Raw genomic sequence first — 23390 nt, 5'->3', positions numbered from 1 at the left:
ACCAACTAAGCCACCCAGGCTCCCCTAATCCATTTACATTTAAAGTAATTATTAGTAAGTGGGGACTTACTGCTGCCATTCTGTTAATTATTTTTCTGTCGATTTGTAGTGCCTTTGTTCCCTTTTCCTCTCTTGACACTCTTCCTTTGTAATCTGATGATTTTTCTTTTGTAGTGATATGCGTTGATATCTATTTTGTGTATCTGCTACACAAAGTTTTTCATTTCTGTCCACCATGAGACTTGCATAAAACACCTTTTATAACATTTTATTTTAAGCTAATAACAACTGAGCTTCAATCACATATGAAAGCTATACTTCTACCCCTTCCCCACACTTTATGTAATTGATGTCACAATTTACATCATTTATATTATTCATCCATTAAAAAATTATTACAGTTATAGTTATTTTTCATACTTTTATATTTTATTTATGTTACAGTTGAAAGCTTATACTTTCATGTTTTCATGTTGCTAACTGCTGTCTTTTCATGTTAGCTTGAATAGCTCCCTTTAGCATTTTTTTGTGAGGCAGGTCTAGTGGTGATGAACTTCAACTTTTGTCTGGGAAAATGTTTATTTCTCCATTTCTGAAGGGCAGCTTTGCTGGGTATAGTATTCTTCTCAGTATTCTTTCAGTACTTTGAATTTATCATCACATTGTCTCCTGGCCTGAAAGATTTCTGCTGAGATATCAGTTGACTGTCTAATCAGCGCTCCTTTGTGACAAGTCGCTTTTCTCTTGTTGCTTTCACAACTCTCTTTGACAATTTGAGATAATGTGTTTCAGTGTAGATCTCTTTAAATTTAATCCATCTGGAATCCTGGGGTCTTTATGAATCTGGATGCCCATTTCCCTCCCAAGATTTGGTAACTTTTTAGTCATTTCTTTAAATAGGCTTTCTAGCCACCTTCCCCCTCCTTCCTGACCTGGAACTCCTGCTACACATAAATAAAATATATAATCTATTGGTTCACTTGATGGAGTCCCATAATTCCTCTAGGCTTTCTTCACTCTTTTTTCATTCTTTCTTTTTTCTCCTCTTCCTAGATAATTCCAAATAACTCATCTTCATGTTTGCTCATTCTTGGGCTCATTCTTGGGATGACTCAAAGTCCAAACCCTCTAACCACATAATTAGTTTTTCTAGTGACCAACCCCATCTTCAGTCATCGTGGTAGGCATTAACTCAGGTGTGATCCAAGGGCTCATGAATAACAAAGACACTCTTACTTCTAAGGATATTCCAATATTTAAAGTCTCCCTATAGACAGAGACCATTCATATTCTTCATTACACAAAAACTACTTCAAATATTCTTGCCAAGGGAAAAAAATTTAATCTAAACCTGATCAAGACTCTATATTTAGCTAAAAGTTTATAGAAAATCCGTAAGACAGAGGTATGTTAAATTATACCAAGAAGATGATATTAGCTCAGCCTGGTTGTAGGAAGTCCTATAGACAAATGATTCAGTATCTTCAACAACAACAAAAAATTGGCATAGGGAAATGGCTTAAAAGAGACTTACGAGACATATCAACCAAACGCAATATACAGACCTTGTTTGGATCTTGATTTAAATAACTAAAGTATGAAAAAGAATTTTTGAAATGGTAGAAGAAAAGGGATACAGACCAACCAGGTATTACATGATATTAGATGTTCTGGCTATCTAATGGTGTATAATAAAACACTCCGAAGTTTAACAGCTTAAAACAGCATTTTATTATTATCCTTCACATTCTTCTGGGCTGACTAGACTCAGTTGGTTAGGTCTCACTTGATGTTACTCAAATGGCTGCCATCAGATGCAAGTTGTGGCTGATTCATCTGAAGGTTTAAATGTGCTGCTCATCCACAGTGGCAGGAAAGGGATGATGGCTGGTAGGTGGGCACTCAACTGGGACCACTGACTGTAGGACTATATGGGGGCTCCCCATGTGACTTAGGATTTTCACATCATGGCAACTGGGTCCCAAAAGAAATGTCCCAATTTCTAGAGGTCCAAGAGACCCAGGTAAAAGCTGCCAAGTTTCTGATGATCTAGTATTAGTAGTACCAGAATGCTGTCATGCTGTATTCATCAGGATACTATTATTATCATTGCTATACACAATATACATGCATTTAGTTATCCACATATTTTTATTTTTAATGCTCTTTATCCTTTGCATTTCTAAGCTTCTGAGGTAATTTACCTTCAAGCTGAAGAATATCCTCTATTATTTCCTTTGGTGCAAATCTTCTGGTGACAAATTCTCTATGTTCTTGTCTGTTTGAAAATGCCTGTGTTTCTTTACACACGAAGAACATTTTCACTGGGTATAGAATTCTAGTTCAATTTTTTTCATTAATTTAATTTTTTTTTTTTTTTTTTTTTTTTTTTTTGCCTCCAATTGTTTCAGTTTATAATTCAGCTGTCAGGCTAATTCTAGCTTCTTTGAAGGTCTTCTTTTTTTCTCTGGTTGGTTTTAGAATGTATCTCTTTGCCTTTGATAGTCAGTTGTTTTACTGCATACTGCTCAGATCTCCGTAAAAGGAAGAACTTGCCATCTAAGCTATGAAAAATGCTGCTAGCTATCAGCCTGTGACTGCAGTACCTGACTGTAGTGACTAAGGTAAGGCCAAGTTCTTTTTGAGCAACTCCCAGCCAATGAATAGGCCCAGCAGGTATAGTAGGGCCTGGCTATCTCTGGATATGCTTCCAAAAAGCAGCCGTTACTCCACAATTCCCCAGTGATTTGCCAAGATATCGCAACCCTGTCTGAGGTTCTCCCTGCCCAATCATGTTTCCTTCCCCTTATGTTTCAAAGGCATTAGCCCTCAATAAATCTCTTGCACTCCTAACTCTGTCTTAGGATCTTGCTAAGAACCCCAACTGACACATATGATAAAGGATATCTGGGGGTGGGGGTGGAGAAAAACTATAGTAAACAACATTCTTAACAGTGAAATGCTGAAGGTTTATCTGAGATGAGTTATGGGTCAAAGATGCCTACTAAATACCACTTATATTCAACATCATGCTGGTTGTAGCCAGTAAAGTAATGCAAGAAAAAAAAAAGAATTTAAAACTAAAAGGATTGGAAAGTTAGAAATAAAATGTTATTATTAACCTCAGATTGTGATAGTTTATGGACCTAGTTCAGAGCATCTAGAGATAAGTTAATAGCATCAATAAGCAATTTAGCTAGTTTGCAGAGTAAAAGTCAAAATATAAAAAACAATTGTATTTCTACATTTTATGTTGAGCCATACGAATTACCACTTTTAGAGATGAGAACAGGCAAGAGAGCCCAGAAATTGATTCATGCATACATGCCTACTTGACTTATGAATAAAGTGTCACTGAAGAATACTGGGGAAAAAATATTGGGGAACAGTTAATAAAGGGTGGTGGGACAAGTGAATATCTATATGAGAAATAAAACCTTGACCTCACACCAATAACAAAAATCAATTCCAGTTAGAATTAGTGCTATAATTGTGAAAGGCAAAACAATAAATTTCTATATTCTAGACAATAATACAGGAGAATAATTTTTTAAACCTTTTTTTTTTTAATGTTTATTTAGTTTTGAGAGAAAGAGGAGAGAGGCAGAGAGGCAGACTGAGGATCTGAAGCGAGCTCTGCGCTGAAAGCAGAGAGCCCCACACAGGCCTCGAACTCATGAACCATGAGATCATGACCTGAGCTGAAGTCTGACACTTAGCTGACTGAGCCACCCAGGGGCACCCAGGAGAACATTTTTATGACCGTGGATAAGAAAGTATTTCTTGAACGGTACACAAAAAATATCAACTGTAATGTGTAAGACTGAGAGCTTAAACTACAATAAAATTAAAATTAATTAAAACTAAGAACTTCTGTTCATCAAAGTCACCATTATGTGTGGAAGGGACGATCACAAGTAGGAAAAGATATTTCTTATACATATAATCACAATTGTATCCAGAATTTATAAAGAACTAAAAAACAAGAAGGAAAAAGATATGCAACCCAACAGTTAAATAGGGCAAAAGATTTAACTTAGATTTCACAAAAGTTGATATCCAAATGGTGAAATAAACACGAAAAGTTGCTCCACCTTATTAGGAATTAGGGATTGTAAACTATCACCACAAAAAGATACCATTACCCACTCTACAGAATAATTTTTTAAAAAAACATTATGAAGTATTGTAGAGGAATTCCTGATGATGGGACTGTACACTAGAACAAGCACTTTGGAAAACCACATGGTATTATGTTTTAAAATAGAAGATTAATACCCTATGTCCCAGCAGTTGCACTTAACTCCACCAGAAACGCATATGTATGTTCACCAAGAGACAGCATTTACTTATAAGAGCCAAAACTGGAAACAAGTGAAATGTCAATCAACAGCAGAAATTATATATATACATATATATATGTATGTATATATATATGCATATATACATACACACACATATACATATTGGGGCATATCCACATAATGCAATACTATTCAGTGATGAAAATGGATAACTATGGCCACATTCAACAGCACAGAGAATCTTAGAAACATAACACAAGAAAAAGCAGCTGGAAAAAAAAAAAGAATACAAACTGTATGAAGTTCAAAAAACAGATGAAACCATAGTGTTTAGAGACACATGCTCAGATGGTAAGACTTCTAGGGAAAGAAATTACCATAAACTTCAGGACTATGGGCAACTTTGGGGATAGTGACTGGGAGAGAGCCTCAGAGGGAACTCAGGAGAGTGTTTAGTTTTTAACTAGGGTGGTAGTTGTTTATAGGTGTTGGCTTTGAGGAAAAAAAGCCCACATTTTATGCATGTATGTATGAACTATATCTCACAATAAATACTTTAATTAAAGAAAAAGAAATAATCAAATTCTTGGACATCTTTTACACTCCTTGGAAGACGACTCTAATTAAGTGGTTAGAAGATTACCTACACTAGGCCACCTCTAGAATGAACACGATTTATCTTCTAGACGGCAAAGCTTCCAGTGGCTTCATCTCCTTTTAGTTACAGAAACTAAACAAAGTCATCTAGGAGCTAAAGTTTTCCCCACTAACCTCTGTAACAATAACCTCTTTAACTCCTGTTAAGTTTTACTATAGCTATCTTTAAAAATTAGTATCTTTTAAATGTAAGTTCATCCAAGAACAAGTATATGCTCATTTATTCAATTGGTGTTTTCGTGTGTTGCAAATAACTGTCTAGTTAAGGAAGATCTCCATAGTGTTTTCCAAACCAACCTAACACAGAATAGGAGGCAAACTTTCCACAATCTTTCCCTCAACTGTCCTCTGAGAAGATTGGGAAAAGAGTTATTTCTGTAATATGAACAAAAGATCCTTTGGCTGACTAACCATAGTCCTGCAACTGACATACTGGGGCACAACAAGAAGTGGAACCCATTACCTATTGTGTGTATATAAAAAGATCTCTTAGACCTGCACTGTCTTCTAATCACAGCATTTAGGAATTTATCTTTCCCCTAAGGCAACCTTGTTACTTTTCAGGAAGTAGAGCAATGGAAAGTATAAAGCCTAAGAGCTTTGGAATCAAACTTGCTTCTTATTCTTCTTGTACTCCTTATTAGTACTGAAATTTTGGGCCAATTAATGAACTAGCTGAGACTCCAGCAAGTACTTAAAAAATACTAATTCTAGCCACCTCTGCCTTAGGCACCTGAAAGCCAGGTAATGAGTTGAGATAATATAATAGATGCCTAGATGTTATGAGAAAAACCAATGAGCGCACAATGAACAGTCAGAAAAGAGTATTTCTGTTTCTTGACCAAAGTGAGATAACAAAATTATGTGGTACTATAGTTATGAGCTTGCTTGCTTGCTTCATTTATTTGTTTATTTGTTACTATTTTTTAATGTTTATTTATTTTTGAGAGAGAGAAAAACACAGAGTACAGGCAGGGGAGGAGCAGAGAGAGAGGGAGACACAGAATCCAAAGCAGGCTCCAGTCTCTGAGCTGTCAGCATGGAGCCTGACATGGGGCTTGAATTCACGAACCGTGAGATCATAACCTAAACCGAAGTTGGAGCTTACATGACTGGAGCCACCCAGGCACCCCATATAGTTATGAGCTTTAGAAAGCAAAACTCTGCATGTGTTTTCAACTTGAACGTTAGAAAGCTTGCCTCCCAACATCTTAAAAATCTGTTTACTGTTCTGGTAGAATAGTAAAATAAATAAATTAAAAAGCTAGGCTTTTCCTTGGGCTTCATCTTTGTTTGTAAGAAAGTTAGATTAGGAAACAGATTAAGGCTTTTAAAAATATCTTTTGTTATTCAATCTATCAAAGGAACAGGTCAGGAAAAGCCAACCATTCTGATCAGTTAGGATTGGAATGATCATTAGAGATACCTGGCATGCACACCCTATGGTGATGAGTCTTCTGTTGAGAAGTGTCTATGTTCCCCTCAGGCACGGTTTCATCCTTGTATATTCTATATACCAAATCTTAGTAGCCTTGCCAAACAGGAATGGCAATGGCCAAAGCACCAATGACAGAAAATGTGGGCTTTTCTGTGATTACTGTGATTTCTAATCGTAAGATAGTATTAGTAGTGGTAATCCAGGGAACGCACTAGAAGAACTGCACATGCATGGTGCTGTGTTAAGAGCTCTGAAAGCAGACAGGCCGAGTACTTACTGGATGTTGGATTTCTGCTCTCATAATTGAATACTGAGCAAATTATTTAATTTCTATAAGCCTCATTTCCCTTATCTTTAAAAAACAAGGAAGGCAAATACAAAATCTGTAGCAAATTTTTATGAGTTTTGGCAATTTTTATGGTCTTATCATCAATTAATTTTCAGGGCTTAAAAAGTTACTAAGAGCCAAGCCACATGAATGTAACATAAAATGTATGATCTGAGAAGGAATGCTCTCAGGCAAAATTCTCATTTTAAATAATGCAAAACAAGGCTGTTGCTTTGACTCTCTCTCTACATTAGTTTTAATTGGAAAAAACGTGATATATATTCTGTCATAAGACTGCTACACATACATATCTGTTCCAATCATACCATAAGAAACAAGAAATGGTTGAACCTACTGGCAAATTATCATCAGAAAGAGTGACAACATGAATTTTCATGTCAACATGAAAACTGTTGTTCCTAGGAAACATTCTTCAACATTAAAATGAACTATTTACTTGTATCTATTCAAAAAGGTCTATACTCTGCTACTTGGGGATAAACAATACACTATATATATAGCATCTTTGTATCAGACATTCTGCAGTAATCTTTGTGAGGTTTTATTGTGGCTGAGGTAACCAACTGGTACCATCTGCCTTCAATCCTGTTCCAGTCTAAAATTACCTTTGCCATAGAACTCTCAGGTCTCAACTCAGGTCTCTACCAAGCTCTTGTCCAAGCATTTCAGCAGACCCAAAGAGGATGAGGAAATCACATCCCAGGCCACAAGTTACTCCATAGCCAAGTCCATTTAGATAGGGATTGACAACCTCTCCCAACAAAAATATAAATCAAACTCCAGAATTTTCAAAATGAATTACTACTTGCAACCTAGGTGGGTGTCTATTTCCTAAAGGATATGGATCCTTCTTTAATCAATAAAGAAAAATGAATTTTCAAAAAATTCAGTCCTGATTTGCCTGTTATCTAGATCCCACAAACCACCTAAAGGGAGATATTTAAAACCGTCATTCCTATTGGTTCTCCAAGTTCTCACCTTGTAACAGATTAAATAACCAGATAACAAGACCGAGCTCATTTTCTAGTAAGGTGGCTCTACAAAATTTGAGATTATATATCTTTAGTTTTTATTCAGTTTTTCAATGTAAAAAGCTGTACAAAGACTTTTTTGTAAGTACCATGCAGCCACTGCCTGCTGTGTTTCTCAACATCAGTTATGTAAAGGTATGAATGATATATTTATTTAAAAATTTGGAAGCAAGAAAAAGTTAACATTCAGAACACTTACTTGCTTTATTTTCAGAGAAAAGGAACATTATAACCCATCACTTTTTTTCTTGCTCTCTTTGTTTGGCTTATTGTCTGAAATCTAAATTTATGATAAAATGTAAACAGAAATCTTATTTCAGGTCTCTAGCACAATTATTTTTTATATATTGCCTTAATGTAACGTTTAGTTTCCTGACATTATTATAAGCTACAGGGAATATTTTTTCAGAGCTAAGTCATGTATTTAGTTATAATTAAGTAAATAAATACATCATAGGCAGCACCATGTAGGAAAGAGACAAACAATCACCTGGAGTGAGGAGATGAGAATTCTAACACCAGCCCCATTACCATAAAGTCATGGGATCTTCAGCACCTTTCTTAAATTAAACCTTGGAAAAACCGTACGTCATGCTACCAAATAGATGGTACTTGAAAACAGATGTTATAATTACAAAAGTGGTAAGTACTATAAGACAAGTACCAAATACAATAAAAGTTTGGAAGAAGGAAGAAAACACCTCAGTCATAAAAATCAGAGGGGTAGTTAAGTTGCTTTCACTCTCCCTCTTTCAGCTGTGAAATTCTAGAACTGGTTTTTAGCTAGGAAGACTAAAATGGGCTTCATGGGATATCTATGCTAGGTCTGAAAGGAAGGACATCAGATTATACTTTCTAATTTTAGGTATAACGTTTAAAGATGTGGCTTAGACTGGCAACTAGAAAAGTGATATAGATGTACATCTACAGAACTTACACTCTAGAGAAGTCCTCTTCCAGGTAAATATTTTGAGGTCTGACACCCATACTTATAGCACTAACCACCAATTCCATTGCTCCTGATCTGACTCTCCCAACCTAACCTTCCAACATTCCCCAGAAATATCTAATTTAAAAGGTAATTCATATAGCTAAGGAGGCTTTTATTATTAATAATGACTCTATTGACCTATCTGCATATAAAGCTCATAAAATATATTTCAAAGAAATCAGTTACACTTTTTATTTTTTTTTATTTTTTTATTTTTATTTAAAAAAAATGTTTTTTTTTAACGTTTATTTATTTTTGAGACAGAGAGAGGCAGAGCATGAACAGGGGAGGGGCAGATAGAGAGGGAGACACAGAATCCGAAACAGGCTCCAGGCTCTGAGCTGTCAGCCCAGAGCCCGACGCGGGGCTCGAACTCACGGACTGTGAGATCATGACCTGAGCCGAAGTCGGACGCTTAACCGACCAAGCCACCCAGGCACCCCAGTTACACTTTTTAAAGGTAAATAACAATCGGATATTATTCAAGGTTTGACACTGAGATAATTTTTCAACTTAAAATAAAATTACCTGTAGTAGTCCTCCATCATCAAAACGTAGTACTTCTATTATGCTCTCCGACTGAATAAATGCTGTGAAGGAAACAAAACATACTATCACTTTACAGGAACATAAATTTCATTTAAATATCTTTTACCTTAAAGTTAATAAATACAATTACACATTAAAAAAAATGTACTGCTTGAGGGTGATGGTTAAAGAGGAAAATGCAATACTTCAGGATTTTAGCAACTATGAAATGCTTTAAAAATAAAACAATACAACCCAATTAGAAAGCAGTTTTTAACAACCTATAGGCAGTGTAAGCCACTTGCAAAATATCTATTCCTGCTATACTCCCAGAAAGCACAAAACAGTCAAATTCAACTAGATGCAACTGGTTATTTTCACAGACAGATTAACCAAAAATATCACAAGCACATGGAAAAGATCATTAGAGGATTCTACTTCCCTCAAGAAAGATAAGCTGACGTTCTGTATCATCTGCTCTTTTATAGCAATGACAAGACCTGGCATCATCAGTCAAGAGACACTTGGAGAGAAAATGGGCATGGAAAATGGCAAGAGGAGATTATTCTGTTCCAAGAAACTGAGTATAGTGCAAAGACACGATATTTAGAAAGCTGAACTTTCACCATATAATCTGGTGATTGTGCTCACAGGTATTTATGCAAATGATTTGAAAACGTACGCCCACATGAAAATCTGCAAGCAATTCTGTATAGCAGCTCTATTCATAATCACCCAAAACTGGACATAATCAAGATGATGTCCTTCAATAGATGAGTAGATAGACAAACTGTAGTACATCCTACAAGAGAATATTATTCAGTAACAAAAAATAAAATAAAAAGCCACACACTGTATGATTCCAAGGATATGACATTCTGGAAAAGGTTATACTATAGAGATGGCAAAAAGACCAATGGTTGCTAGAGGTTTGGGGAGAGGAAGGAAGATGTGAATAAGTGAAGCAAAGGAAATTTTTCAGAGCAGTGAAACGGTTCTATATGACACTGGAACAGTGGATTCACAGCACTACACGTTCATCAAAACAGAACTTTAGAGTGAATCTAATGTATGCAATTAAAAAAATCATTTTGGAGATCAGGGGATCCCACGATGAAATGCAGAATATGACAAAACCATTTAACTCTATTACAAATGTATGAAACCGCCTCATTGAAGGAGGGGTAGAGTGGAAGGAGGAGCTGACATAAGTAATGTGAAAGTGAGGGAATCTCTAAGACTAATGGTGAAAGAAATTGTATATAAGCATTATATTCTAGTTGATAAAGTTACTTCTCATGGGAGCTTAGGTTAAGTATTCTGATGCCACTATACATGGAATACGGGAATTGAACAATTAAATACATGGATGGTGAAAGTCTGGCTTGTCACTACTGGAGTAAGAGTTTATACAAAAGTGAGGAAAAGAAGCTGTAATATTCCATGTGGTAATAAACTGAGTTGACAACATCAGTATGAACTCACGTTTAGTTTAATATAGATACAGAGAGTTACATATAGAAATATTTATAAATATGTATACATGCGGAGGTTACAGATATATACACACATATATTTTCTTGCTCTGCCAGTTGAGAGGGCCTAGAAGTAATAACACACAAGTAGCATAGTGCAGACCTAGCATCCAGATCTTGGGTTCTAATACCATTCTCTAGTAAAAGGAACAAAGGCTTCTTAGAGAAATGACTCAATCTAAGGACCAGGACAAGATATGACAAGATATATACAACATGAAATTGGAGCATCTCATGGTGCCAGAAAGTGAGAAAGTGCTAACCATCAAAATAACAAAAAAATAATATACTGATGAGAATTTGTCAAAGGAGTGAAAGAGTTAAGACAAAGAGTTCCGATATGACCAAAGCTGGAACAACTTAAGCAATAAAACAGTGTTAGATTATAACCCAAAGTATAAAACAAATATCCATGAGTCCATACTGACATAAATAAATAAGCTGGGAGAAGAGACAAAACTGCCAGGCAGATTTCTTTTTATAATTTTTTTTGTAATGTTTATTTATTTTTGAGAGAGAAAGAGAGAGAGAGGGACAGAGCATGAGCAGGGGAGGGGCAGAGAGAGAGGGAGACACAGAGTCCAAAGCAGGCTCCAGGCTCCAAGCTGTCAGCACAGAGCCCAACGCAGGGCTCAAACTCACGAACCGCGAGATTATGACCTGAGCCAAAGTTGGACATTCAACTGAGCCATCCAGGATGGTTTCTGAACAATTTATGTATCTAGAAGATGGAGCGTAACTCCTCACCCTTTAACAAATGTGGGAAACTTTTTAACAAAAGTGTTTCCTTCCAAAGAAAACAGTTTGAAAAGGAGGGAAAAAAGAGTAATTTTACAGTGGAGGAAACTGACAAATGTTACCTCGTCAGATGATCAAATTCAACATCTCCAATGAAGTCATGTTGACAGTATTTACCTTTCATATGACATAATAAAAATGGTACTTTAGGGGTGCCTGAGTGGCTCAGTTGGTTGAGTGTCCAACTCGTGATTTTGGCTTAGGTCATGATCCTATCCTAGGGTCAGGGATCGAATCCCATGTCTGGCTCCACACTCAGTGTAGAGCCTGCTTAAGATTCTCTCCCCTCCCCCCACCCCCCACTCTCTGTCCCTCTCACACACACTCTCTCTCTTCTCTCTCCCTCTGCCCCATTCAGACACACACTCTCTCTCTTTCTCTCAAATAAAAAACGTAAATAAATAAAAGTAAGGGGCACCTGGATGGCTCAGTCAGTTAAGCATCCAACTCCCGATTTCAGCTCAGGTCATGATCTCATGGTTCCTGAGATGGAGCCCCATGTCGGGCTCTGTGCTGACAGTGAGGAGGAGCTTGCGTGGGATTCTCTCCCTCTCTCTGGCCCTCCCCCATGCACACATGCACAAGCATGCTCATTCTCTCAAAATAAATAAACATTTAAAAAAACACAAATAAAAATAATTTTTTAAAATGGTACTTTATGGTCTTCCTCCCAAAATCACATAACCCAATCTCATTATAAGAAAAACATCAGACAAATCCCAAACAAGAAACATTCTACAAAATACATGACGAGTACTCCTGAAAACTGCCAAGGTCACTGAAAACAAGGAAAGTCTAAAGGATTGTAACACACCAGTGTGGCCTAAGCAGACATGACTACTAAATATGATACAGTATCTTGAATGGGATCCTAGAAAAAAAAAAGGAAATGAGGTAAAAACTAAGGAAATACGAATAAAATATGGGCTTTAGTTAATAACCATGTATTAATATTGGTTCATTATTTGTAAAAAAAAACAACAAAAAACAAAACCAAAAAGTACCATATTGATGTAAGGTAGCAATAGACAAAAGGGTAAGGGGGATAGGAACCCTGTGCTATCTTTAAAATTTTTACATAAATCTAAAAATATTTTAAAGTAAAAAGTTTATGTTTGGGGGCACCTGACTGGCTCAGTTGGAAGAGCACGTGCTACTCCTGACCTTGGGGTCATGAGTTCGAGCCCCATATAGGATGTAGAAATTACTAAAAAAATAAATACACTTTGAAAAATAAAATAAAAAGTTTATTCTTTAAAAACATGAAGTAATGATATTTCATTTGGCTTAATACAACATTCACTGACTCGTCTTTGTTGGTCTTTGGGTATTCATCAGGGAAGCAGCTTACTGTTTCATCCCATGTACTGGGGAGCATTTCCGGTATGACTAAAGCTAAAAGCCAAGCAGCAAGGTGAGATACAAGCCAATTAGGTTACATTACCTAACTGGATGGTATTTCCTGCCTGCTGAGCATCACTTTTCCCTTGTTCTAGTAATCACATCCCGATCTTATTTTGGGAAAGTCCTGTCCTCCATTTCTTGTGCTTCTCTTCAACCATAGTGCCAACCTGCTCCACTGCTCATTCCCCATCACTTTTCAGTACATAGAGAACACTCCAAATACTGAGTGCATGAGTAAAATCCCACCTTTTTGCCCAGATGTAAGTATTGCATTTGCATTCGCTGATGCAAATGATCTCCTTCCGGCTGTTATCTAGTCCTAGCTTATAGTTAGTTTCAGATTCATACTATGAATGTAAAAGGCTCTGCCTAGCTCACCCACCCCATTTCTAAACCTTCCTCCACCTTTTAACATAAACTGAAATTTCAGATGCTCAGAAAATATCTTTTTGTTATACTCCCGTTTAAGAGAGATTTATTGATCTCAGGGCACAATGAACTAACAAGGATTAACTGAATAGCCATATGCTTACAATGGAAGAGACAAAGAGTAGGAGCTCCTAGTTTGAAGCTTTCCAGTTAATCAGCAGAGGAAACCAGTAAGAAAGTAGCCACATTTAGGCAATTTGAACAAGGGAAACCTGAGTAAGGTAACAGGGTCCAGAGTGACCCTCAACCCCCTAGTTTAATACAAACAGGCCCATTAGGCAACCCACCTCAAAATGTCCCTAAGACTTAGCTGACCAATGGATTACTTACACCAGGGCATAGGCACCAAAAAAGGTAAATTCCGTAAGCTCCCATACCTCCTCACCTCCCCTCTTTAACTACAGCCCCCTACCAGGGCTTCCTGGCCAGCAGACTGCTTTGCTGTCCTACCTACCGCTTCCTTGTGATGTACTCAATAACCTTCTATCTCCTTTGTTCTGCCTCGGGTGAATTCCTTTACCACCTCCACGACCAGCTTCCACCCATTAGGGCTGCCCCATATTCAGGGGCCCCCATCTGATCAGGAGAGACATCACAGAAGGTACTAGAAACATGATATATTTGGAAGCTACTAGTTATGATATGATGACTACCGCCTAACTTCCCATCATCAAGCTAGATCAGACCTTTAGCTAATATGAGGAGAACTTCACTAAATAAAGATAAAGGCAGGAACATAATTTGGCTGTATTGCATTTTTAATTAGGAGCTTTAAAAAAAAAAACATGAATTACCTTGGTCAAAAACAATATCAGTAGCTGTCTTATAAAGCCCTGAAATTAAAATACTGTGTTATATATCATCAATTTTCCTTAAAAGATGTGGAAATGAATAGCATTCAACTCAGGCATGAAATAAATTAAGATATTTCACTTTAGGGGCACGTGGGTGGCTCAGTTGGTTGAGCGTCTGACTTCGGCTCAGGTAATGATCTCCCAGTTTGTGAGTTTGAGCCCTGCGTCCGGCTCTGTGCTGACAGCTCAGAGCCTGGACCCTGCTTCAGTTTCTGAGTCTCCCTCTCTTTCTGCCCCTCCCCTGCTTGCTCTCTCTCACTCTCAAACATAAGAAAAAAAAAAAAAGATATTTCACTTTAAATGACTAGTTATAATAACTTCAAATTACATGCCTAGAAAAACACAACTGACACTAGAGAAATACTTAACCATTTAACGTGTTAACAACGTTAGGCTATAAAATATAAAAAGTAACCAAAGCAAGTCAAGTTCTCCCATCTCCAATTCAAAACCAGAACTTACAAGCTACTTCCACTCCAAGAACTTTTCCCCCTAATTTTTATTTAAAAACATTTTTTAATGTTTATTTTTGAGAGAGACAGAGTCGAGCAAGGGAGGGGCAGAGAGAGAAGGAGACACAGAATCTGAAGCAGGCTCCAGGCTCTGAGCTGTCAGCATAGAGCCTGATGCGGGGCTTGAATGCAGGAACCGTGAGATCATGACCTGAGCTGAAGTTGGACACTTAACTAACTGAGCCACCCAGGTGCCCTGCTAAATTTATACTTTAAATGAATCCCAAACTGTCCCAATGCTCCCCAGTACAAACAGCAATCCAATGTAACAGAAATGAGAATAACATCTAATAATTATCATCACTATATTATTAAACTTCAAACTAATCCCATGACCTAGACATTATAGGTTCCATTTTAAGATAAGCAGGCAGTGAGGTTAGGCTTGAGGTCACTCAGCAAGAAAAGTGGCTAGAGACAGACTATAAATTCCACCAAAAGGACCCCAGAATCTATGCTTCTAAACCCATTACTATTTACTTTTAAAATACATTTGACATTTGACATTAAAATAAATTTGACTGATAGCACCTTGAAGCAAACTAATTTCTATAATTAGGCATATATTTCTAATAAAAAGTGAGGAAAGAAGGATATATAAACAAAAGGAATTTAGATCTCGGCTTTTATGATTCTGCAGGCATTCACTCTGTGTAGCTGGGCTCCATAAGATGTCCTTTAAGGTCCCACATCACCAGGAGGTCTGAGAGGAACAAACACATTACCATACACTGTAAAAATCGCCATGAAAGTGAGTCTTTAATCACTCACTTTCAAAACAGAAGTTCAGAAATTTTTACTTCCCTATTTCATTTAGTAATGAATGACAAAAGAAAAACACCTTCCCTTTAAGTCAAATCTTTACTATTCTTTTTTTTTTTTGTTTAGCTAGAGATTTCTTTTCCTGAATATTGCAACTGCCTGTTTTCACACATCTTCTAAAATAATTCATGAAAACAATGAATGTAAATAAGCAGAAGAAATATGTCATACGTGTATGGGTGTGTGTGTGTGTGTGTGAGGCATTGGGATGGTAGCCTGTCACCATTGATTCTCTACTTTCTAGCCTTCATGGTCTCCTCACTCACAAAGTTAGGAGAGTGGACTAGTTAAATAAGCGACCTTTTTAATCACCAGGAAGCAAAAGGCCACACAAGCGGGACTTGGAAGGGCCCCCAAAGCCTATGTCCTATTCCTGATAGGAATATTCCTGGTAGGAATATTCTTCTCATGGCTAGTCTCTTCTCCTCCTTCAAGTCTCAGCCTAAATGCCAACCCTCAGACAGGCTTTCCATGACTGCCCAGACAGCTCTCTGTTATCCTCTATCCTCTACCCTATTCTAACTCTTACCACAATCTGTAACTAGTTTGTGGTTTGCCTGTCATCTAGCACAAAGTCTGAAAAATGGCAAATTAAAAAATGGGTTAAAATCATGGCATTATTACTTCAGAATTCACCACTGTTAATGATATTAATAACTCTTTAAAGTTAGATTTGCTCAGTATTTTACTTCAACAAATGCTCACTAACAAAAATTTTGAACACTCTGGACTGAACATCTGTAAAGATATTTTATTACTGAAACCTTATTTTCCCCTCACTAATTTTCTTATCTGAAAGGCGTAATATACACCTAAGTTATCTTTTTCTCACATTAAAGTGCAAAGGATAGAGCACCTGGGTGGCTCAGTCAGTTGAGTGTCTGACTTCAGCCCAGGTAATGATCCTTAGGTTCACAAGTTCAAGCCCCGTGCTGGGCTCGGGCTGACAGCTCAGATCCTGGAACCTGTTTCAGATTCTGTGTCTTCGCCTCTCTCTGCCCTCCCCAGCTTGTGCTCTTTCTCTCTCTCAAAAAAAATAAAAACATTAAAAAAAATAAATAAAAGTGCAAAAGAATTCAGATATGCCAAATTCTAATTTTACCAAGACCATTCAATATTACCAGCTCCCTAAAAAAGGCTGTGTTCATGTTGTTTTACTAAAAGTCAAAATACAGGTTTATGCAACTCAAATGTGCCAGATACACATCATACACCTAAAATGGTGAGGCACATATATTTCCAAAATAAATTTTATGATAAAATACCATAATTAATTTTCATTTTATCCTGAAGTGCTTAATTTACTTAAAAAATCAGTAACCTTAAGCTTTCAAATGAATGTCTGAGAAGCACCAACTACTCTGAACAAGCAACAGAGCATCACTAATAAATACACTTAAGTACATCTTCCTATGCTCCCCCTTCCCAGCACAGGCAGGGATTAGGGGGAGCACCAGAGCAGACCAAAATACCAACGTAAAGGCTGTGAAAATTAAGCTGTTACTGGAACCACAGCTCACAAAAGAATCTCCATAATAACCTAAACAGGCTGACTGCCTGCTAAATTAAAAATGTAAATAACACCCAAGTCTCCAAACATAACAGAAACAACCCAAGTGTCCATCAACAGATGAATGTGCCAATAAAACATGGTTATAAACACAATAGAATATTATTCAGTCACAAAAAGGAATGAAGTTCTTCTTTTTTTTCTTTTTAAATGTTTACTTATTTTTGAGAGAGAGACAGAGTATGAATGGGGGAGGGGCAGAGAGGGAAACACAGAATCCAAAGCAGGCTCCAGGCTCTGACCTGTCAGCACAGAGCCCGACATGGGGCTTGAACTCATGGGACCGTGAGATCGTGACCTGAGCTGAGGTCAGACGCTTAACCAACTTAGCCACCCAGGCGACCCTAGGAATGAAGTTCTGATACATGCTACAGCATGATGGACCTTGAAAACATTATGCTCAGTGAAATAATTAAGACACAAAAGGACTAATATTGTGATTCCACTTACATGAAATATTTAATATAGGCAAATTTATTGAGACAGGAAGTATGTTAGAGGTACCAGTGGCTGAAGTAAGGTGGAATGTGGGTTATTGCTAAATGGTTACTGAGTCTCTGTCTGAAATTATGAAAACATTTTGGAATAGATAATGGTGGAATAGATAATGGTGGCACAATAGTAAAATGCAATTAATGCTATTCTATTGTATACTTATGAATAGCTTAATACTGAATTTTGTGTTACATATGTTACTAATTTTTCTCCAAAAAACTCATCCAAACAGTATTAAAAAAACAAGAAACAAAAAAAACTATAACACTATGTCTCATTAACTTGGACCAAAAAAAAGTGCAACAAAATACTAACAAATTGAATCCAGCAATGTATAAAAATTACACATCATGACCAATGAGATTTATTGAAGTTGTGCAAGACTGGCTTAAAATTTAAAAAACAACCAATGTAACTTACCATTATCAACAGCCTAAAGAAGAAAAATTACTTGACTGTATCAACTGAAACAGAAAAAGTACCTGACAAAATCCAACACCCACTGTGACAAAAAAGCTCAACTCTCAATGAGACAGAAGAGTAGAACTACCTCAACCTCTAGGTAATATCTTACTTAATAGTTAAAGAGTGAGATTGGCAACATGTCAGGGATGTAGCTTTTGCTATTCTTAACACAGTACTAGAAGTTCCAATCACTACAACTAAGCAAGAAAAAGAAACAAAAACATATACATTGGAAAAGAAGTAACACTGTCCCTATTTGCAGGTTACATAATTATCTACATAAAAATCCCAAAGACTCAAAAACAAATAAAAAAACCTCCTAGATCTAGATCGTTAGTTGCCAAATTACATATTACTTTAAATGTCCCATTTTCAACAGTAAGTTGAAAGACATGCACGTGTATGCTCCTGAGGAAAAGGAGTATTCAATAAAAAGTGTTGCTGAGAAAAGTCAGGTGTTAGAATTACTGAACACACACTTTAAGGTAGCTGTATTAAAAATGTTCAAAGAATTAAAGGAAACCATAGCTAAAGAACTAAAGAAAAGTATGAAAATGATGTCTCACAAAGTAGAGAATATTAATAAAGAGATAGAATTTATAAGAAGAACCAAATAAAAGTACAGTAATTGAAATTACCCAGTTTTTTTAAAATATTTTTTAAAAAGTTTATTTATTTTTGAGAGACAGAGAGACAAAGCATGAGCGGGAGAGGTGCAGAGAGAGGGAGACAGAATCTGGGGGCTCCAGGCTCTGAGCTGTCAGCACACAGCCTGACACGGGGCTCGAACTCACAAACCGTGAGATCATGACCTGAGCTGAAGTCAGATGCTTAACTGACTGCCACCCAGGAGCCCCCGAATTCCCTAGTTTTTAATGAAATATTATAAGCAATGTAACAACAACAAAAAAGACAAAATATGGCCCATACACAGGGCAAAAATGCACTGAATAGATACTGTTCCCAAGGAAGTCCAAACACAGGACTTACTATACAAAAATGTTACATAACTTACTGTAAATAAATTAGAAGTAAAGGAAACCATATGCAAAACAAAACAAAAGCCTAAGAGAAGTATGAGAACGTTGTCTCACCAAATAGACAGTATCAATAAATCGGGGCACCTGGGTGGCTCAGTCAGTTAAGTGTCCAACTTCAGCTCAGGTCATGATCTCACAGTTCGTGGGTTCAAGCCCCACATCCGGCTCTGTGCTGACAGCTCAGAGCCTGGAGCCTGCTTCAGATTCTGTGTCTCCTTGTCTCTCTGCCCTTCACACACTTGCACTCTGTCTCTGTCGCTTTCTCTCAAAAATAAACAATAAAAAAGAAAAAGAAAAAAGAAAATACCACTAAAAAGAAATCAGGAAAAGGAAATAGAAATCTGGGCATGAAAAGTCCAATAACTGAAATTTAAAAACTATTACAGGGACTCAACTGCATATTTCAACAAGTGGAGGAAAAAAATTCGGCAAACTCGAAAATAGGTCAATTAAAGTTATCTGCTCTGAGAAACAGAAAGAATGAAGAGAATGAAGAGGGGTGCCTAGCTGGCTGTCAATAGAGCATGCAACTCTTGTCTCAAGGTTGTGAGTTTGAGCCCCAACTGGGTGTAGAGATTACTTTAAAAATTAAAAAAAAAAAAAAAAGAAAAAAAAAAAAAAAGAAAAAGAAAAATGAACAAAGTCTCAGTAACCTAAGAGACACCATCAAAATACCAACATACATACAACTGGCATCCCAGAAGAGGAGAGAACAAAGAGGGTAGGAAGAATATTTGAAGAATACATAGTATTAATCTGAACCAGAATGTTATAATTTATGACGTCAGTCCCCATGGCAATCACTAAAAACACTATAGACTTTTAAGGCAAGAATGACAAAAATTATTACTAGAGAAAAGAGACATTTCATAATGATAAAGGGATCAATCTATCAAGAAGTTGTAGTAAACATAAATGTATATGCACCTAACAAGACAGCTCTACAATACATGAAGCAAAAACTGATTGAAATGAAAGAAGAAATAAATTCAAAATAATCCTTGGAGAATTCAATATCCACTTTCAAAGATGGGTAGAAATCCTAGGCAAAAGACCAACATGGAAATGAGGAAAGCTGAACAACACTAGAAGCCAACTAGACCTAAAAGACATCAATAGAACACTCCATCCAACAACAGAATACACACTCTCAAATGCACATGGAACTTTCTCCACAACAGACCATATATTAGGCAAAACAAGTTATAACTTTAAAGGCATCGAAGTCATACAAAGTGTCTTATCGAAGCATACTGGAATAAAATTAGAAATCAATAACAGAGTAATTTGAAAAACTCAAAATGTATGTGGAAATCAAAAAACAATCCTATGGGGGCACCTGGGTGGCTCAGTCAGTTGAGTGTCCAACTCTTGATTTCAGTTCAGGTCATGATCCCAGGGTTGTAGGATCAAGACCTGTATCAGGCTCTGTGCTGAGCATGGAGTCTGCTTAAGATTCTCTCTCTTTCTCCCTCTGCCCCTCTCCTCCACTCATACTCTCACTCTCTAATATATATATATATATATATATATATATATATATATATATATATATAAAATACATAATATATATATATATTTTTAAACCAAAAACCAATCTTATGAATAATGAAGATGTGGTTGGTATGTATATGTGTGTGTGTGTGTGTGTGTGTATACACACACAATGGAATATTACTCAGCCATAAAAAAATGAAATCTTGCCATTTGCAACAACATGGATAGAGCCAGAGAGTGTTAATTAAGTGAAAGAAGTCAAAGACAAATACCATATGATTTCACTCATACATGGAATGTAAGAAACAAAACAAATGAACACAGGGAAAAAAGAGAGGCAGACCAAGAATCAGACTCTGAACTACAGAGAACAAACTGCTGGTTACTGAAGGAGGGAGGTGGGAGACGGAGGAAGGGGGAAATATGTGCTGCGGATTAAGGAGGCACTTATGATGAATCACTAAATTCCATACCTGAAACTAATATTGCACTGCATGTAACTAGCTAGAATTTAAATAAAAACTTGGAGGAAAAAAACAAACAAAAACAATCCTAAATAACCAATGTGTCAAATAAGACATCAGAAGAAAAATTAGAAAATATTTTGAAATAAATGAAAACAAAGGCACAAAATACCAAAACTGATGAAATGCGGTGAAAACAGTGCTCAGAAGAAACTTTATAGCTGTATATGCCTATATTAAAATAAAACAAAGATCTCAAATTAATAGCCTAATCAGCCTTCTTCTAGAAAAAGAAGAGCAAACCAAACCCAACACAGTTGTAAAAAGATGGAAATAATATAAGTTAGAGTGAAAATAACTGAAACTGAGAACAGAGAAATTAATGAAACAAAAATTTGGTTCTTTGAAAACATTAACAAAATTGACAAATCTTCAGCTTAGGCTGACCAACCAAAAACTCATGAATGAAACAGGAAACATTACTGCTGACTTAACAGAAATAAAAAGAACCTACCAACCTTACAGGAAAGTGATTATAAGAGAAGAACTACGAACAACTACACACTGACAAAGTAGACAGCCAAGATGAAATTGGCAAATATCTAGAAAGACACAAACTACTGAAATTAACTCAAGACTAAATAGAAAATCTGAATGGACCTATAATAAGTGGTTGAGTTAGTAATCAAAAAATCTTCCCACAAAGAAAAGCCTACGGACAGATGGCTTCACTGATGAATTTACCGAATATTTAAAGAATTAACACCAATATTTCACAAACTCCTCCAAAATATAACAGGGGAGGAAACAGAGGCCTTAACACTATGATACCAAATCAGATAAAGTTATCACAAAAAAAGCAACTACAAATATATCTCTTACAAATATGGATTATCGAGTCCTCAATAAAATACAGCAAATGACATCCAGCAACATATAAAGAGGATAATATACCAAAACCAAGGGTAAGAAAGACTAGTATACTTTAAACTAAAAAGCTTCAATGAAAGAAACTAAAGATCTAAATAAATGGAAAGGCATTTCGTGTTCATAGTCTGCAATACTTAGTAATGTTGAGATTTCTATACTACCCATAGTAGTCAAAATCATATTGAAAAAGAACATAGTTGAAGTCTCACACTTCTTCTGATATGTTGTTTGCAAATATCTTCTCCCATTCTGTCGGGTGCCTTTTAGTTTTGCTGATTGTTTCCTTCACTATGCAGAAGCTTTTATTTTGATGAGGTCCCAAGAGTTCATTTTTGCTTTTGTTTCCTTTGCCTCTGGAGATGTGTTGAGTAAGAAGTTGCTGCGGCCAAGATCAAAGAGATTTTTGCCTGCTTTCTCCTCAAGGATTTTGATGGCTTCCTGTCTTACATTTAGGTCTTTCATCCATTTTGAGTTTATTTTTGTGTATGGTGTAAGAAAGTGGTCCAGGTTCATTCTTCTGCATGTCGCTGTCCAGTTTTCCCAGCACCACTTGCTAAAGACACTGTCTTTATTCCATTAGATATTCTTTCCTGTTTGTCAAAGATTAGTTGGCCATACGTTTGTGGGTCCATTTCTGGGTTCTCTACTCTGTTCCATTGATCTGAGTGTCTGTTTTTGTGCCAGGAGGTCTCACACTTCTTGATTGCAAAACTACACTAATCAAGACAGTGTAATACCAGAAATAAAAAATAAATGTACAGATTAATGGAATAGAACAAAGAGCCCAGAAAGATCAATAACATTTAAGATCAACTGATTTATGACAGGAGTGCCAAGACAATTCAAAGGAGGAAAGGATAGCCTTTTCAACAAATGATGTTGGGACAACTGGCAAACTGCATGCAGAAAAATGAAGCTGGATTCTACCTCATACCATATGTAAAAATTAACTCCAAATGGATCAAAGACCTCAGTGTAAGAGCTTTAAAACCCTTAGAAGATAACACAGGTGAATTCTTCCCAACATTGGCTTAGGCAATGTTTTTCATCTAAGACAGCTAAGCAAGGACGAACAGAGATACAGTGGACCTCATCACAGAATTAAAACCTTTGTGCTTCAAAGGGCACAATTAAGAAAGTGAAAAGACAACTCACAGAATGGGAGATTTTTGCAAATGACCTGTTAAAGGATATGTACATAGACTATGTATAGAGAACACTTACAACTCACTAAAAATGACAAATATCCCAATTTTTAAAAATGGACCAAGAATCTG

General features: G+C 36.5%; 1 protein-coding gene across 1 annotated transcript in view; it reads right to left on the bottom strand.

Annotated features, from left to right (window-relative positions):
* The window catches only part of TMEM131 (transmembrane protein 131), a 237656-nt gene that overhangs the window by 166584 nt on the left and 47682 nt on the right, over window positions 1–23390 (bottom strand). The window contains exon 2 of the mRNA XM_042932060.1: window positions 9299–9360. Coding sequence (XP_042787994.1) covers window positions 9299–9360 — 62 coding nt within the window. The remainder of the gene's footprint in view (window positions 1–9298; window positions 9361–23390) is intronic.

Source organism: Panthera leo, chromosome A3, assembly GCF_018350215.1.
Source record: "Panthera leo isolate Ple1 chromosome A3, P.leo_Ple1_pat1.1, whole genome shotgun sequence".
Lineage (NCBI taxonomy): Eukaryota > Metazoa > Chordata > Mammalia > Carnivora > Felidae > Panthera > Panthera leo.
The sequence above is the reverse complement of the archived record's forward strand: the minus strand, read 5'-3'. Positions and strand labels throughout refer to the sequence as shown.